Below are 17,738 nucleotides of genomic sequence, written 5' to 3'. Positions count from 1 at the left end.
GCGATAAGACGAAGCTGGCCTAGTCAGCAGTCCAGCATTAGGCAAGCACGCGCCCAGCGTCACAGCTCACATACGGACAACCTGGTCCCATACTGTGTACATGTACAGTACATCCTGTTGCTCATCACATTCGACGACATCCGATACATGAGCGGTCTGTCGAGAGAATGCACAATCGCTTTGTTTGAGATTTATCCGATCATGCTCACAGCTCCTGTGACATCTCCTAGGTCACCTCACCTTTTCATGTCCTCGACATATCCAAGGCATTCCTCGTCCTTACCTAGCCATCCACTTCTGTTCTGCGCCAGCAACTCCAGCTCCCCACCGCTGCTTGCTGGCGCATGGTGATGTCGATATTAGTATACATTGGACATACCGGTCAGCGACTCGTCCTCGATCCGCGCGACACGAGTACCGTCGATGCCCTGCGAACATGCATCTCTACCCACGCCGGCATCCAGCCGCGTAACCAGATCCTCCTAACCCTCCACGGTAAACAAGTTCGACCTCAGACTCTCCTTGTCGAGACCGAACTATTCGTCTTCGACTCTGCTCAGTTCAGCGGAACCAATGCCGGAGATTCGGCGGCGGCGGCGGCGCTCGATGACGATTACGACCCTGGTTCACCACCGGACACTCTGACAAACCAAAACGACCTTGCGGCGTGGCAGAACTTGTTCAAGGAGCGGAGGCAGTATGCTGATGCTTTGCTCGAGGGTTGTACCGCGCGCGCGGCGTTGGCGCAGGATGCTCGAGACGAGCAGGTCGTCATCGAGCGAAGTTTGGCAGTTGCGGTGGCTAGCTTGCAGCATCACATCAAGAGCGCGGAGAAACAGTTTGCCTCGACGGAAACATGGGCGAACGACGTATTGAAGGAGCAACAGACTCATACCGATACGTGGGAGGACAATCTCGCCAGACTGCGTAATGTTGCTGCTAGGCCTGACTTTGCGCGGTTCTTACTGCCGAAGAACGGGTCTCCATCGAATAGGCGACTATCTCAACAGCCAAGCTTGGACACTTTGCAGGCGTTCATTGATGTCGGAGTGGTGCAACGCGCCGCCACAACGGCTAGAGCGAATGCGACAGCGCTGAGCGAGAGAATTGACATGCTTCGCGAGAATCTCAGGACTGCCGATCGCGAAAGTATGGACCTTCGTCAAGCTGCTGATCAACTCAAAAATCGCAACATCGACGACCATGCTGTAGAACCCGATCAATTGATAGAAGAAATAGGTATGGTGGTCCGCAAGATGGCTTCTGATCTCGAGCACGTTCGAGCACTTCCAAAGACGACTCAGTCAGTATCACAAGCGTCGAAGATGGCTCTATTACATACAAGACAGTACTTGACAAGCCTCAATGACTATCGAATGGAGATAAACGAACTCGTGCACCAACGACAACAGGAGAGAGCAGACGCAGCTATGAAGGCACGAAAGCACATGCAAACGTTGTCGAGTATTGAATCGCAATTGGCAAAGCTGTATCAGGATATGAAAGCTATCAGCGTTCCCGAAGATCAACAAGCGGCCTTCAAATCTCTCAGTATACTGTCTCGATTGCCTTCCGTCTACGGTCATCTTCTTGTGGAATCGGTACGGCGTCGGGAATGGGTGACGAAAATGAAGCACGACACGTCAGCGCTGCAGGAAGAAGTGGCTACGTATCAAGAAGAAGAGGAGAAAAGACGAAAGAAGTGGTCTCGCATTGTTGACGATGTTGTCAATGCGGACGCATTACAGGATCGCGTCCTGGGCATTGAGCTAAGTCTTCAAAACGAAGATGAAAGCTGGCCAGACGTCGCACGACAAGAGCTCCAGGATCACCTCAAGAATGTTTCAGATGTCTACGGCCCGGGACAAATCGTGAGCGATGTCGAACAGGCCATCAAGGATCTTGACAAGCCAACGCGACAACAGGTTAAGCATGCCAAGGCATTCAAGCAGGGCAGCGTACACGAGGCTACCTTTGGCAACACTTCACTACTGCTACGCGGAGACGAACAGCATCGGGCTCTGCGAGATGCAAACCTTCTGTTGGAGCAAGAGGTTAAGGCGCACAAAAGCCGCGTCGTCAAGCTGGAAAGTCTCCTCTATCGAGCAAACCAGGCATCACGGACAAGTACTGGTGAAGTCTTCACCCCTCTCACGGAAGGATCCATATCTGGTCGAAGTCCGATAGGACAAACCTCAGAAGATTTCTCGAGGAATTCTTCTCTGAAGCCCCGAAGACAGTCTTTTGCCCAAGGGATCGAAGAGAAAAAGCTCGTCAAACGAGTTGTTGACCTTGAGGCTGAGCTCCAGTCGTTCAAGGACGACGCCCATACCAGAAAGGCTTCAGATGCGGAGACCCAGAAACAAGTCGAGGATGCACTTTCCATGAAGCGAGATTTGATGGAAAACATGGAGGCCCAGCAACGCGAGTTCGCCAATGAGCGGCGTGGGCTCGAGAAAGAACTTGCCGAAGCGAAGGATCGTGCCGAAGAACTTGAGAATGAAATGGAGCGAATGGCTGGCTCGCGTGACGGATTTGATTACGAGATTGCCAGACTGAAGGATGACGCCGCGGGTCATGCGGCGAGAGCTGCCACCGAATTCGATGCCCGTCGAAGCTTGGAGCTTAAGTTGTCCCGCGCGGAAACTGCGCACAAGCAAGTTGAGCAAGAAGCTCAAGCTCTGCTGCAGGAACAGGCTCGGCAACAAGCGACCAATGCCGAGAATCGGACTCTGCTGGCTACGGCATGGGCTCATCTTGCACCGGGAAGTGATGCACCAGCTGACATCGCAGAAATGGCCGCAGCACTTGAAGATCTTGCGAGACGATCAGCTGCCCACGCCAAAGATCTTGAAGAGGCCGTTTCCTTCGCCAAAGCGGAAAACCAGTCATTGTGGGCCAGCAACGAGCGCCAAAAGACAGAGCTGTCGGCTGGCGCACAAAAGCAAGGCGAGACGGAAGCGTTGGTTCGTGTTGCCGAAGATCGGGCCTCGGCGGAGGAAGCGAGGGCCGGAGCTTTGGAAGAGCAGCTACGTGCTGAGCAAGAACAATTGCGGATATCGCGAAGCCGGTTCGCGGAAGGCGAAACGGGATCTGAAGCTCTGCGCCAGCGTGTGGCGGAAGAAGAGGCAAGAGCCAATTCGTTGTCGGTTGAGCTCGCTGAGGCGCGATCGCATCACACAAGTCTCGATGCAGAGCTCACTCGGCTGAGAAGCCAAGTGTCAAGCCTTCAAACTGTCGCTGATACGTCGACGGAACTATTAGATGGTCGGCGCGAGCGTGCCAAGGAGGTTTCACAGCGATTATTCTCCCAGAACGCCCGCTTGGTCAGGCTCTTGGATCGCCTTGGTTTGGTCATATCTTATCAGGATGATGCGATGGTCATAGAACGCGCATCCAAGATGGGCGCCAGCACAGCCAACATGCTTGATGCCAGTGGTTTACAACTGGCGAGGGTGACGTCAATTGCTTCACCTCCCGGAACGAGGAAGCCATCCACCACGGAACCCGAGGCCATGTCCGAGCTCCGTCTAATCCAATGGATGAATGCTACGACTGTTGATGATGAAAACGCGCAATTCGAAGCATTCCTGAAGCACATTGCAAAATTTGACCTCGATGTTTTCTCCGATGCTATCACAAAGCGAGTCAAGGACTTCGAATACACAGCCAAGAAGTACAACAAGGAGGCGAAGGAGAGTACGAAGCGAGCGGAGGCATACAAAGAACGAGCCCTGAAATTGCGACACGAGGCTCACACCAAGATCGCAGTGCGAGATTTCAAGGAGGGCGATCTCGCTCTGTTTTTGCCCACACGCGGCGGCCAAGTGAAGGGTGCCTGGGCCGCTTTCAATATCGGCTGTCCGCACTTTTTCCTCGCAGAACGCGATGGTATGCGCCTCGGAACTCGCGATTTCATCGTCGCACGTATACAGAAGGTCGAGCAGAAGATTGTTGACCTGGGCAGAACCGGCTCGTCTGCCGTATCTACGCCGGCCGTGGAATTTGGCAGTGAAGGACCTAGCTCGATGCTCGTGGAGGACGACAACCCATTTGACCTCTCCGATGGCCTGACCTGGTGGATGGTGCATGCCGTCGAGGAACGTGGCGCAGGTGCTGCACCGACGACACCAGGTCTAGGGAAGAGCACTGTCGCTGTCAGCGGGCTGGACGCTAAGGGTAGCATCCGCATCAAGCGCAGTCCCAAGAGCGATGATGCTAGCAAGCATCTCAACAAGAGCCTGGAAAGTCGACGCAGTAGCTCAGCGAGCAAGAAGAGCGCACAGGCAATGCCGCCGCCTTCCTCGCCCAAGGCTGCGCCGACTATTGCAGTTGCTACCGACAGCGGTGTGGTCGGCTTCCGACAACAGCGTCCAGAAAGTCAGCATTCCTCCTCGTTGCCGAGACAAGGTGGGTTCTCATCCTCGCCGCTTGGACTGGGAGTTGTGAACAACACCGAAGGCGAAGGTTTCCCACCGCACCCTCAACAAATCGCGTCCACTTCACAGCACCATCCCTTGCTGCAAAATTCACAATCGCAGCATCATCCACAACATCATTACCAGCAGACCCTACAATTAGGGAACACGCTTGTACCACATCGCGCAGAGTCGCAGTCGGTGCCGCCGCAAGCCCATTTGCAGGTAAGTCAGAAGTCCAGAGCGCCTGACTCGCAACCAAGCAAACGCAGCATCTAACGTGGGATTTCCCGATAGCAGTCGCAACAGGCCCACTACTATGGCGCCCAACATCGTGACAGCAGCGATACCTTAAATCCGACTCAACCTTCCCAGCTCCCCCCTCCACTTCCCCCCAAAGTCATGGAAACGCTCCCCTTCGCCCCTCGACAAACTTCCTCTCCTTCACCCAATCCCACCCAACAACAGCAATCCGAACTGCATCCCCAGCGCTCCCTTTCGCCGCTGAAGGATATGCTGCAGCGTCAATACCACCAGCAGGGCCAGACTGCGGCGTCCAATCCCCATGGCGGCTCGTCCTCCTCCTCTGCGGGTCCGATGGTAGCCCAGGCGAAACCGGGATGGGAGTCGTTGTGGTCAACGGGCTTCTCCGTTGAATCCAGCCCTGAGAAGAAGAATGGTGGTCCGGGGCCCGGGACTGGCAGGTAGTCGGTCGATACGTGGCTGATGCGACCAGCTGAAGTGTCACGAGCATCGGCGTGTCGCCCGCGATCAGTGTACTGTACGTGTTGGGACATGATGTGATATTGGTCGGTCATCTGGCCGTAATGTCGACCCCTTCTGACAAACAGATTGGGTTCTTACAGGGCCTGTACGATGGGGTAGTGGTAGAATCTGGTCTTCACGAAGACGCGATCATGGACAATTTTGGAGCGATGCATCCGGTTACGAGGATCACCAAACCTGCGAGTATGGTGTATTATTGCTCAAATCGTACTTTCTGTTTATTATTCATTGTCATTTTAGGTGATCATGTCAACCTTTGGTATATATAATCCTGTCACTGATAACCCTATCCTTCTTCACCAAGACGACATCAAGTCTTGACGTCTGGCTCAACGCGTCCAATGTACTCCTGTAGCTTCAGAAGCTCCACAGAGAGCTTGACGTTATCCTTGAGGTACTCTTGCGCATCGAGGCCGTACGTCTCTGGGTTGCTGTCGTGCTTCTCGATGTACAGACGGATGGTGGCGCCGGAAGAGCCAGTGCCAGAAAGACGGACGACAATGCGGCTGCCGTCGTCGAACTTGACGAAGATACCCTGGTTGGCGCTCACGCTGCCATCGAGATCGGTGTAGCTGAAGTCATCGGCCTCGACGACCTTGCGGCCCGCAATCGAAGAGCCAATGAAGCTGTCCTTCTCGGTGGTGATGAGGTTTTTGACGTGGGCGACGACCTTGTTGGCGCCAGCCGTCTCGACACCCTCGTAGTCGTAGCGAGTGAAGAAAGTGCGACCGTAGATGTTCCAGAAGTCGTGCTGGATGCTCTTGATGGATGGAGTCGTGCCCTTTTCTTGACCAACACCAGCAATGATGTTCAGCCAGGCGACAACCGCCCAGAGACCATCCTTCTCACGGATGTGGTTGGATCCGGTACCGAATGACTCCTCGCCGCAGATGTTCATCTTGTTGGAGTCGAAGAGACCGCAGAAGAATTTCCATCCTGTGGGCACCTCGTATGAAGAAAGTCCCTTCTTTTTCGCGACCAGGTCGACCGCTCCAGAGGTAGGCATGGATCGAGCAAGTCCGTACACGCCCTGCTTCTTGAAGTATGGGATGAGCTCGGCGTGATGGGCAATGATAGCGAGAGAGTCACCAGGGGAGACGAAGGAGTTGGCACCGTAGATCATGTTGCGGTCGCCGTCACCGTCCGAGGCGGCACCGAAGTGGATGCCTTCTCGGTCGACGACCTCTACGAGAGAGTGTGCGTAGACGAGGTTTGGGTCTGGGTGGTGTCCGCCAAAGTCTGGCTTGGGTACGCAGTTTTGTGTGCTGTTGGGAATTCCGAGCTCTTTCTCAAAGATGTCTTTACCGTAGTTGCCAGTAACACCGCTCAAGCCATCGAAGAGGACCTTGAAATCCTTGTGCTCTTGCAAGAACTTCTTGATCAGGTCGAAGTCGAAGATGTCCTTGAGCATGGCCAGGTAGTCTGTGGTGCTGTGGATAATTTCGACCTCGAGTGGACCATATGTCTTGGTGCCGATCGTGGAGAGGTCGATGTCGGGGATGTCGGCGATCTTGTATGATGTCAAAGTCTTTGATGTCTCGTAGATCTTGTTGGTGACGCTCTCCGGTGCAGGGGCACCATTGGCCAAGTTGTACTTGATACCGAAGTCTTCAGTGGGTCCGCCTGGGTTATGCGAGGCAGTGAGCAGGATGCCACCAGTAGCCTTCTTGATGCGAATCAAGTGGCTTGCAGCTGGAGTAGAGAGGATGCCATCTTGGCCGATGAGCAGCTTCTTTACACCATACGCAGCACCGATTTTGGCGATGTGCTGGGTAACTTCCGGGTTCCAGTAACGGCCGTCACCGCCAATGACAAGATATGAGCCCTCAACGCCTTCGGGAATGGAGAGGAGGATGGAGGCAATGAAGTTCTCAGAGTAGTGCTCTTGTTGGAAGACCTTGACCTTCTTGCGGAGACCAGAACTGATAGACGACTTGTCAGTCCAAGTGTGACAACATTGGAAGTACCGAAGTGGAGCTCGACGAGATCTTTCTCGTAGCGATATGTGTTTACTTACGTGCCGGGCTTCTGGTCTTGGAATGGCTTGACCTCGACAGTGCGAACACTCATGTTGAAGGACGATGCTGGGTGGAGATGGTTGATTAGAGTCCGGAGACGAGAGGTGAAGATTGGGGAAATGATGAGGGGTGCTTATATTCGCCTCGAAAGACGGTGAAGGAGGGAACAGCGCATGAGCAACAATGTTTCCAAGGTATATTTCATCGAACGTTGAGGGAGCTGGAGGGACCCTGCTTGATTGGGACGATGCATGAGATGGACACGCCCGGGGGCAACACTTATTGCAGCACAGCACACATTAGAGGAGAGCCGACGAGCTCTTTCCTCCACATGGCATCTTCGCCCATGCCCTTCGTGCAATTACTACTGTGCTTTACTGCACTCACGCAACGTAAATGGCCCATCCATCGGCGTAGCTCGGGCTTCAACTGCGTGACGATCCCAAATCTTCCCTGCCCGGTCATGCCAACGAGACCCTGATAGCATGCCTGAGTGGAAGAGCAGTACACACAAATTGTACATAGGTATGTTCGCAGGACAACAGACCAGCTGCTGTACGGTACACCAAGCTGCTGAGGTGGCGATTGAAAAGTGACGAGCTCCGATCGTTGTACCATACTGCCGGTGGGCATGTATCAGAGTATTTTCGCCGCATTGCCATTGCATTGCGTCACTGGGAACCCCGAGCTCATGGTGATCCTTCAATGCTGTCAACACCTCGTTGAAGGTTTCGAGGGCTGTTCGAGCCAGATATTGCCGATCATGGCTGCAGCATACCTGACAAGGAGGAGACATTGGGCCTCCGCTGAGTGGCTTTACAGCTCGTGGGATTATCATTTTATCGTCGACGTCTCGCCCAGGGAGACCGCATTGCACATATCGCTACCTACCTATGTAGGTAGGTGGGTAGGCTTTGAAGCTCTCACCACGAGGAGCGCGCGCGATTGATCTCTACGGCGCCGTCCGGATTTGTTCCAGACTTTCGCATTCTTATCAATTGGTCTATCCTACACATCTTGTATCATTGTCTCCTCCCATCGTCAATCCAACTGTCCGAGTAATCCTACAGAATCGTCGTCGCCAGAGGCAAGGCGGGGTGATATAGACAATGCTGTCTGTTGGATTTCTACCCCGCCATCGTGTCCCGCCGGATAATTTGGGACAAATGGACGGCCCGATGACAACCCCATCCAGCATGCGTCCTGCACGCTCTTTCGGCGAAGGCAGGCGGTGACGGTATCGTTCCCTCCTGTGTCTGACAGCCACGGCGAAAGTTTCACGACAAAAAAATGTTTAGAGCCGTCGCCGGGCGAGATGTTAGCTCAAGTCCCTGCAGCTGGTGAATTGGTCGAGGTCCCCTGGTCCACGACTTTCCGACCCATTTCCTCACCGATCGTTGCAATGACGTTGCACGTGGCATATCCTTTGGAAGTTCTTCGCCTCCGAATAGTTTTGCCCGAACACCTAGGTAACTTGTACATTTGGGTCCTGACTGAGCCAAACAGCCATACCAGCTGCGCTGTTTCGCCTTTGCACTCCGTACAAAAGTCGCATTTTGAGATAAATGACGACACTTTCCCCTTGAAATCATGCTGATATGTCGAAACTCGTCCCGCAACCGCAGCTGCTCTTCGCACCAGGAATGCCCGTCACTTTGAATTGGCTACCGATCAATTCCATTGTGTAATCCACACTGCTTCCCTTCAACAGTTCCAGACTCGGCTCGTCCATGATCACCTTGGCTTTGTACTCTGCAATCTCCTCGCCCTCTGTGTTCTTGCCAACCACATCTTCGTTCTCGAAAATTGAATCTTCCTCCACATCCGCATCTTTCGCATTTGTCAAGCTCATGAGATATTGAAAGCCGTGGCACCCGCCACTCTCGACTGTCACGCGAAGCGCAAGATCAGGATTCTTATCGGTGGCGGCGATTTTCTGCAATCGATGCGCGGCTCGCGGGGTAATAGTGATGGTCAGAACATTGCCGTCCTCGCCCTTCCGTGGATTCAGAATGACCTTGGCAGGCGCGCGATGAGGCCGTGAAGTTGTGAATTGTCGCCGCGAGGCAGTCTGTAGAACATGTTGTGACCGCTTGGGAGATACCGATGGCACTGAATGCGCCGAATTTGACCGGAGCTGGTGAATTCGTCGTGCTGTTTGTAGCCATGCAGGCGCCAGGAAATCAAGGCAAAGTGGCGACGGGGCCGAGGATGTGTGGAATGACCTCTGAAGTGCGCGGGAAGATCGAGTTGTACCAGAGCGTAGCGCAGAACATGACGCTTGGATTGTCGAAATCTTCATGATGTGCAATTTCGTAGGCGATGTATACGAAATAGATGTAAAGCAGTAATGATGGAATATTTGTGTTTGCAGATATGCGTATGCTACAAAAGACCTGAAGTTGTTTCAATTAATCGGGGATGATTGCCGTCATAACGCTTGCGCATCCACGGACATGAATCCGATTAGTGATCATCCAAAATACGGAAGACCCGGGTTTTTCATCTGCGGGATATAGGTTCCCGTTGATGAGATCGCTCTTCGGCTGGTGAGGTCACGGACTCACGCGCGTCCGTCTTCAATCGCGGCCTGCGTAATGTTCGTCGACTCACATCACTTTCCTTTGTGACAACAGAACCTATACACTTCATCAAGCCTTGCAGGAGATTTTCCGTATCTGCGGACGGCGCAAACGGAGTCCGGACTCTTGGATTGTTGTGACGATAACAGCTCTGTCGGGCTCATCATCGACACAACCTACGGTTACAAGCGAGCAACCCCGACATGAGCGCACCGCCTGCCGCGAAAGCAGGCACACCTGGGGTGCCAAATGGATCCGTACCGCCTAGTACTGCTGCTCCTGTGCGAAGGAAACCTGCCGTGAACATTTTCCAGAAGAAGAAGGCGCCTGTGAGAAAACCCGGCGCCCCAGTCCGACCGTTGCAGCCTATTCAGCGACCTACACCTTCGCTTGCCCCCGAGACCGCTGCCGCGACACCTGAGGGACCCTTTGCCGATTACCCGATATTTGTCCGTAAGAAGGAGCTTGACCTACGATACCACGTCATGAAATTCCAGGGCCAGAACACGGTCAATCCTTACGACGAATCACAATTCTCGCGGCCCTTGCGACTCTTTCGAAGAGCAGTCGGGGACAAAGTTGACGTTCCTCCACCCGTCAACGCTCAAGATGCTGCCAATGAGGCAGAGCGAGAGCTTATGGACAGTCGTCGAGCAGAGAGACAGGCGGAGCGCGAGGAGAATCAAAAGCTTATCGCGCCCAACCCGACGGAAGCAGTGAAACCTGTAAAAAAGAAGCAAAAGAAGTTCGTGAGCTACGACAATGACAATTTCCCGGAGCGACAGAGGAGGCAGCAGCTGCGTTACGAGGAGGCGCGACCATGGCATCTGGAGGACTACGATCGGAAGAACATTTGGGTCGGCAATTACGAAGGTCCGCTTTCGAACCAGTATGCATTGTTCATCGTCGATGAAGGAGGATTCCGTATGATCCCGGCCGAGAAATACTACAAATTCTCGCAGACAGGCAAATTTACCCCAATGGACGCCGACGAGGCTGCGAAACACATGAATCAAAAGTTCAATATGCCGCGATGGGCGAAGGGCAGTAAATTGGAGGCCGAGGCTATGCGCGCACAGGATCTGCAGATGAAGCGGGCAATGCGAGAGGCCAAGCTGAAGTCCGAGCGGGAAGACGATGGCATTATTGGCGGCATGAATGACAATGATCATGCGGAATATCAAGCTGACAAGGACGGCCTTGACTTGGAATACGATGATATGAACGACTTTCAGGACGACGACGAGGGCAAACTCTTCCAGGATGGAGAGGACGAGGACGCCAAAGAAATTGAGTCAAGGATCCGAGAAGAAATGCGTCAGGCTGGTTTGGGAGGCACAGGAGTGAAGAATGAGGAACTAGATCCCGAGGAAGAATATCGACGACAGCAGATCGCGGAACAAGAGGAGCGAAAGCGGACCAAGCGAATTCGAAAACAACTTGGACGGCGCGAAAAGAAGAATGAGTACCTCTCCGACTCGGAGGATCCGTATGATGACGATAGCGACGACGAGATTTCCGAAGAGGAAGGAGAGGAGGAAAAGAAGAAGCGTGAGGAGGAGGAAGCTGCAGTGAAGACGGCGTCAGCCAATGGGGAGAAATCCGGGTCACAGTCCAGAGGGAATAACACCCCGACCGGCCGTTCAGAAAAGAAAGATCCCACTCGTCTGTCCACGAAGCGACCAGGATCTCCCGATCTCTCCGACATGTCCGGCAACGAGTCCAGCCGAAAGAAAGCCAAAGGTCTCAACGGCCGCCCGGCTCAGGGCAAGAAGGCCTTCCGCGTGGGCTTCGCCGACGCCGGCTCGGGTGACGACAGCGACGCCTCCCGTGCCAGCGGTAGCCGGCCCAAGATCAAGCTCAAGGGCGCTAGCCCCGTCGGCACTCCGGATCGATCCCGTGCCAGCTCTCCATCTGCTGGTGGTAGCGCATCGGTGGCAGCCCCAGCGGGCAGCAGCAGCAGCAACAACACTCAAAAGGTCCTTCCGACGCTCGAGGAGCTCCGCGCGGCCATCCCACGCGAGGGAATCGAGATTAAGAAATTGCTTGCCAGGTTCAAGAGCCAGATTCCACCGGGCGCTACGCCTGAGTTCATCTTGCTTGTGAAGACGGCGGGCCAGTTGGACAAGGTGACGAAGTTGATCATTCCCAAGGCTGTGTCCTGAGTTGGCGAATTCAGCGGGCGCCACTGGGAGTGAGAGCAAGGAAAGAAATTTTATGGGGCGCTCGCTCTGATAACTTTCCGCCCTCGTCATGGGACGGTGAAAAGGTTGCTTTTGTACATTCTATGGGCGAAGGATAGGGAGGCAGAAAGGGAATTTCACGGACGCTGCTACTCTCATTGAGGCTCATCGAGGGTCGATGTCATCTCGGAATAATCAGTAGCACAGCGAAACTATTATTACCGCGCAAGCGAAACCGGATCCCCTATTCCATAGAACTCTGTCGGTTTGCGTCTGTCAATGATTCTGGTAATTCGGGTCTCTAGCCCATCTCCCCTCCGCGTAGTAATCCCAAAGCTTTCCATATCTGAGCCCCGAGAACTCCGAGATATCCCAATTGAGAGAATGCGAACAGAAACGCACATCGAGACGAGACCTTTGACGTGAAATTAGAAGTAATGAGCAAGAATTTGATTACTCGTAGAAGTATTTATTTTTGAAGAGAAAAAGAAAATGTAGCATTGAATGTAAGATCGAGAGGAAATCGGAAAATACGTCTGCGCGGCATGAAAGATTTTGCCAAGCGTATCCATCGTCACTCGCTTGACTTTGTTTTTGGTTATCCCAGATGCCGTAGCACTCTTCTTCCCGCGACCAAATATGACTGGGATTTTGCAAGATCTTGTCGCTTGAAGGACATTATAGGATGGTTTGGCCCCTATCCCTCCTGAAATTGTCAAATTCTCTCATGAATGGCGACGATTTATGACTGTTCCCCAGAGAAATAAGTAATACCGTCTCTTTCTATGAATCTACGCCGTTGCTTATCGCTTGCCGTTCAGCTCGATGTACTGCTCCGGGACCGCGGTGCCCTGCTTCTTGCGCTGGTGGGCTGACAGCTGCGGAAAGAAGATTCCTGGGTGAATGAATGACAAGCAGATCGCAGCGATGCTGATCATGACACCCTCCAAGACGATGAACTCGGTCTGGTTCATGTAGACTTCGTTGCGGTATCCTCCGGCCAATTCGGGGATACGGTAGATGCAACGGATCAGGATGGTGATGTAGGCGATGATAACGGCGGCGGCAAAGAAGTGCGTGCGGGTGGAATGGGCGATGGCGACTGCTTGCGGCGATAGAGTACCCCAGTGCTTGTTCAGGCGGAAAAGGTAGAGTCCACCCAGAAGACCGAATGTGGCCAGGGAGACGACCTGGAGGATGATACCGGCCAAGGCGATGTTGGCACCGGCCTTGAGCTGACTGATGTCGGCGTTCTTCGCGCCGAAGATGGCCGCGCCCGCAGCCTGGACCAGAAGAGAGAGGATATCCATGGAGACGAAGATCCAGGTGTAGAGGGCGGGTTTGAGGAGAGAGAACTCACGGCCGAAGGTGAGCACCACATGCTTGAGGGTGAGATAGATGGAGGCCGACAGGAAGGCGGGCGCGATGATGAGCGTGATGATCTGAGTGGTGAAGGCACCGGAGTTCCAAAGGTCGCTATGTAGCTTAACGCGACCCAGGTAGCCCAACAATTCCAGAACGCAGCCGGCGACTGTGCAGAAGCCGTATGCCCATGTCCGGTAGAAGAGACCGAGGATCAACGAGACGAGCGCGCAGACGATGAAGATGATGAGGAAGATGAAGTTGGCGACCAGACTAGGCTGGTAGGTCAAAGGGCTGTAGTAGGCGGGACATTCTGGAGTGACGCCTGTGCAGTTGGCAAAAGGGTTGGCTGTGAGGTTGGTCGACATGGCTGTCGTATGTTCTGTGCAACGAGGTCGATTCGTGTAGATATGAAGCCTTCAGTCACCTTGAACGACTCGTGTCGAAGAGAAGCAGTAAGGTGAGGCGGAGCGACGCTGATTAAGGATGATGATGCCGATGCTCTGCGACAGTCTTTCCTCGAGTGAGGAGGTGATTAATCCTTGGATTTGGCGGACCAGCAGCCAGTGCAAGATGTGTATGGGAGAAGATATGGACTTGAAGAAACGATCGTGAGTGATGCACGGTGGCAGATGACAAAAGATGAAAGGGACGGAAGGTTGTATGCATGTATTGTAGAAGTGGATGTATGTGTGATGACCGCAACAGTACCGGGAGAAGAGAGCAACGGTCGCCCAAAAGTCTCAGAGACAACCACGGGAGAGACGGACGAACTGCCTTTACGGCGTTGTTGTTAGCGGCGGGTGGTTGATGGGACACAGTAGTGAATGCAAGTGAGTGGATGGGGTCGCGGTGCGGGCAGTGTCTCCTCTCTCTCTCCCATCGACTACTACGAGACTGTACTATACAGTGCGAAGATCAACACGAGCGGCATGAAAAAGAGGAGCAAGCAGCTGGGGAGACGCGTAATGCATGCACACAGTCACATACACACGTACAGTACAACGTCGCGCGGGTCCAATATCGCCCCAGCAGCTGAAGTAGATTAGATTTCCCCTGGCGCGCACAACTTTTCCCGTGGCAGACGGCGATCCAGGTGAGGAGAACATTTGAAGGATGGCCTAATTCGGCGCCACTCACGTCGATCTTCATGCTTAAATCCCGCCCGTACCATGCCATTCCCAGCAATTCATCCATCCATCCACCCATTCATTCGTGCCATTCCACCACCCGCGTCTGTCTGCATCGCCCTCGACCTCCTTTCTATTGGTCGCTGCAGCTGCTTGTCGTGCCGCTTGCCGGGACTGTCAAAAACATTTTGGGCTTGTTTGTTGATGCGTGAAATCCATCGTCATACCGTTTGATCCATCCACGCCCTCGGTCGTCATGTACTGTATCGCTCGACGCAAACACACAACGGTCCGTCGTCGAGTGTCCACCTCTGATGATGGTATAAACATCGTGATGCCCGGACACTGCAACTAACCCACAACTCCCTGAACAGTTTCTTTCCCGCGGACAGTCAGCAATGACTAGAGCTTTTGACCTTCCCGACTCATCGAATAGAGTAATGAGATTCATTACTTACATCTCCAGGCAAGTCCCCACCAGACGTCGGTCCCATACATCCTCCCACGCTCCTGTGGCTGGAAAATCACATGTCACCCACTCTCTACATGTGCGTCGGAGTCATGAGATTCACCTGCTGTACCGTCGAGTGCACACAGTACGGACGATTTATTTGGGTTCGAGTCCGGCGTGTCTCAACGGAATTGCGGCGCGTCCACTCAGAAAGCGCAAGACATACATACACAGTACTGTACGATAGCTGCTGCGCCATGATCATTTGCGGCGCAATTTTAGAAAATGCTATACTGTACTACGCTCACGTGGCTGTCCTTTGCAGCCCGGAAGTTCAGTGTTGTAATGCCCATAGAATAATAATAATAGAAATCATGTCACATTGCGAACTGTCTGAAAGGATCGTGCCTGTCTGCAAGCATGTCTCTGCACTTTACTCGACAGTTACACGCCTGCATCTTTCAATCATAATATCATTGCCCCATCATCATGCCAATACGTGGAATACAGCTAGACAGCTTCTCCACAGGCTGCACGCTCAACCAGTGCGGAACGACAACTCCACGCTTTCTCGCGGGCTGGCATCGGCTTTTATGCGCGACCTTGCCGTGTTAATCCCGCAAGATGTCTCTGGAAAACCCTCCGAATGCCGAGCCTTTTACCAGGACTCCCACTTCTGACCACCCATAGATATCAACCGATTGAACAATTCATCGCGCAGCGCCATCGCTGTAACCGTCCAGTGGTTGCCTTGTTGGTCGACAATCTCCAATCCATCTGCAACTTCGCGGTCGAGAGCCCATCCGACAATCAACTTGCTCTTCCATCCCAGACCTCCAATCTTCTTCAATTCTTTAATGTCCGCGATGGCCACTGACCACACCGGATGTAATTCCTCACTCGGCTTCAACACCATTCCATCAGCGATCTCCTTGTCGAGCGAGAAGCTGATACAAGGAATAGTAGCGACAGTGCTAATATAGGCGTGCCCACGTTTCCCGTGGAAGCGACATTTGAAATCGATTGGACCGCTCAGATTATCTTCATTCGGATTGAGAACAACTCCCAGACGTTGCTTGGATGGCTCACTGCCGGCTTTGGCTTTGAGACCGTCGGCTCCAAGAATTGTGTTGACCGTGCCTTTAATTCCCGTTTTGAAGAACTTCCCGATTTTGGAACCGGCCTTATGGGAGCTAGATTTCGCCGCGTCGATGTCGGCGCCCGTTGTTGCTTCAGCAGTCGAATGATCCTTTTCGATCGCTGCGCGAAGCTCCTCTTCCGTGGCATCTAATGGAACATCCCCTGCTACAGCGGCTAAATCTTCGGCTGTCAAGGCCGCAGGCGCATCCGACGGCGGTGTACGCCATGATGGTGGCGGTGGAAGAGGCGCCTTGTTGGTCTCTCCGATGCGCAATAGAGTGATGGTCAATTGTGCGTTAGTTGGTACACCCTTGAGAATGGTGTTCCGAAGTTCCAACAGTTTCTGCCAATGTGGAAAGGTCGAATTGAGCCAGGCCAATCCACGTGTGATGACTGGGTCGCCGAAGAAGCCAAATCCGATGCCGAAGGTGATGCCCTTGACAAGCATGTAGTTTGTTACGAAGAATGAAATCGCCAACATCGGGATCACCAAACTGGCCAGTCGAAGTCTGTACAAGTCGCGTGGGAATGGAGGCGTTGGCGAGAGGGCATTCCCGAATCTTTCCCAAGTATCGGATACATCTGCGATTCCATGCATGATGGGTCTCATTGTGTTCCACATTGCTGTCTGCATGGGCACCTTGGCTTTGTCCGCCGCCACGTTTTTGTCACCTTGAGATTTTGCACGGGCATTGCTCGCATCGACAGCGAGAGCTGTGGGGTCCGGGACATGATCGCTTTTTCCTCCGCTCTCCTGCTCTGATGCGCCATCTTGTGGATGCTTTCCGCTTACACTTGATATGGCCACCGAGGCAATACCATTGACGAAATGTGCTGCTTCTGCCTCGACTGCTTCTCCTTTGTAATTTTCTGGAGCCCCTGTCGCAGAATCTATGGAGCCAAGGACACCAGCTTTGGGTTTCTGAACACCACCGGTCTTCCCTGATACCAAGGCTAACGGTGCTGGGGGAAACAAGAGCTTTCGACTGGGAGGGTACGCGATCAGAGCGATGATGACTGAAAAGAAGAGAGGAGCCAGAAGATCGAAGAACCATGCAATCAAGTAAGTCGCTGCGAAAGCTGAAGTTCGACGCCTCTCCCGCCATGACCTGAGTCGAACGATATGCTTGAAGAAAGCGAGCAGACCGATCATAACAGTCATGTACAATCGTTCAAGATTCGCTCGAAGTTTGTCAGGTGAGAATTCCTCCCCGTCTGCAATGTGAAGATCAAGGTTGCCTGGCGGCGCTCTCGGGAATTCTTTGACATGGTACATTTGCTGATAACCGTCAGCATCGAGTGACACTTCAATATGTGATGCTCCATAAGCACTTTTCTCTGCAACGCGTCACACACTGACCTTGTCAAATCGTCGAATGAGTACCCATAACTCCTCGTTTGGCAAGCCTCCCACCAGTGGGTTTGCAATCTTGCTCACGGGCTCTTGCCAACCAAGGTCTTTCACCTCCATGTCGTGTGGTTCTTGTGCTGAACCCTTTTCATCATGCTCAGCCATTGCCAGCGCGTGACTATCTGTTGGTTCGTCGCGTATAGTATGCGCAATCTCTGGCGCAGCGTCGGGATCCATGATTGCAGTGATATTGTCTGGTATGGGCAACAGGTTCTTGATCGTTATTCCTTCAGTCGCCATTTTGAAATTATCACTGC

The 17,738-nt window shown here is 53.3% G+C and overlaps 6 protein-coding genes across 6 annotated transcripts; 2 read left to right on the top strand and 4 right to left on the bottom strand.

Annotated features, from left to right (window-relative positions):
- The first annotated feature begins 80 nt into the window (after positions 1-80).
- On the top strand, positions 81-5,492 carry K489DRAFT_376900 (uncharacterized protein). The gene is made up of 2 exons (XM_033604021.1): positions 81-4,643; positions 4,716-5,492. The coding sequence occupies exons 1-2, from the start codon at positions 351-353 to the stop codon at positions 5,124-5,126; spliced, it is 4,704 nt and encodes a 1,567-aa protein (XP_033463523.1). The 5' UTR covers positions 81-350; the 3' UTR covers positions 5,127-5,492.
- Positions 5,315-7,448, bottom strand: K489DRAFT_392659 (Phosphoglucomutase, first 3 domain-containing protein). The gene is made up of 2 exons (XM_033606747.1): positions 7,222-7,448; positions 5,315-7,126 (listed from the first exon to the last, which is right to left on the bottom strand). The coding sequence occupies exons 1-2, from the start codon at positions 7,272-7,274 to the stop codon at positions 5,515-5,517; spliced, it is 1,665 nt and encodes a 554-aa protein (XP_033463522.1). The 5' UTR covers positions 7,275-7,448; the 3' UTR covers positions 5,315-5,514.
- A 1,371-nt stretch (positions 7,449-8,819) lies between these two features.
- Positions 8,820-9,272, bottom strand: K489DRAFT_295023 (uncharacterized protein; the record flags this gene model as incomplete). Its single annotated transcript, XM_033600291.1, has 1 exon — positions 8,820-9,272. A coding segment is annotated over one exon (453 nt), but the record flags the coding sequence as incomplete, so codon positions are not given.
- Positions 9,273-9,799: 527 nt separating this feature from the next.
- On the top strand, positions 9,800-12,324 carry K489DRAFT_376897 (Rap30/74 interaction domain-containing protein). The gene has a single exon (XM_033604020.1). It carries the CDS (start codon positions 10,008-10,010, stop codon positions 11,967-11,969), a length of 1,962 nt encoding a protein of 653 aa, XP_033463520.1. The 5' UTR covers positions 9,800-10,007; the 3' UTR covers positions 11,970-12,324.
- A 466-nt stretch (positions 12,325-12,790) lies between these two features.
- On the bottom strand, positions 12,791-13,717 carry K489DRAFT_312427 (RTA1-domain-containing protein; the record flags this gene model as incomplete). Its single annotated transcript, XM_033600862.1, has 1 exon — positions 12,791-13,717. The coding sequence occupies one exon, from the start codon at positions 13,715-13,717 to the stop codon at positions 12,791-12,793; it is 927 nt and encodes a 308-aa protein (XP_033463519.1).
- A 1,871-nt stretch (positions 13,718-15,588) lies between these two features.
- Positions 15,589-17,658, bottom strand: K489DRAFT_386801 (uncharacterized protein; the record flags this gene model as incomplete). The annotated part of the gene is made up of 2 exons (XM_033606261.1): positions 15,589-17,349; positions 17,431-17,658. 2 exons carry the CDS (start codon positions 17,656-17,658, stop codon positions 15,589-15,591), a joined length of 1,989 nt encoding a protein of 662 aa, XP_033463518.1.
- Between the last annotated feature and the right edge of the window lie 80 nt (positions 17,659-17,738).

The sequence above is a fragment of the Dissoconium aciculare genome (genome assembly GCF_010015565.1).
Source record: "Dissoconium aciculare CBS 342.82 unplaced genomic scaffold K489scaffold_2, whole genome shotgun sequence".
Taxonomy (NCBI): Eukaryota; Fungi; Ascomycota; class Dothideomycetes; order Mycosphaerellales; family Dissoconiaceae; genus Dissoconium; species Dissoconium aciculare.
This window is presented reverse-complemented; position numbering and strand designations above follow the sequence as displayed.

Coding starts and splice junctions, on each gene's coding strand:
- K489DRAFT_392659 (XM_033606747.1), bottom strand. CDS start 7,274: ATGAGTGTTCGCACTGTCGAGGTCAAGCCATTCCAAGACCAGAAGCCC. Junction 7,127..7,221: donor CAAGACCAGAAGCCCGGCAC/GTAAGTAAACAC, acceptor GTCGTCTATCAG/TTCTGGTCTCCGCAAGAAGG.
- K489DRAFT_376897 (XM_033604020.1), top strand. CDS start 10,008: ATGAGCGCACCGCCTGCCGCGAAAGCAGGCACACCTGGGGTGCCAAAT.
- K489DRAFT_376900 (XM_033604021.1), top strand. CDS start 351: ATGTCGATATTAGTATACATTGGACATACCGGTCAGCGACTCGTCCTC. Junction 4,644..4,715: donor CGCCGCAAGCCCATTTGCAG/GTAAGTCAGAAG, acceptor ATTTCCCGATAG/CAGTCGCAACAGGCCCACTA.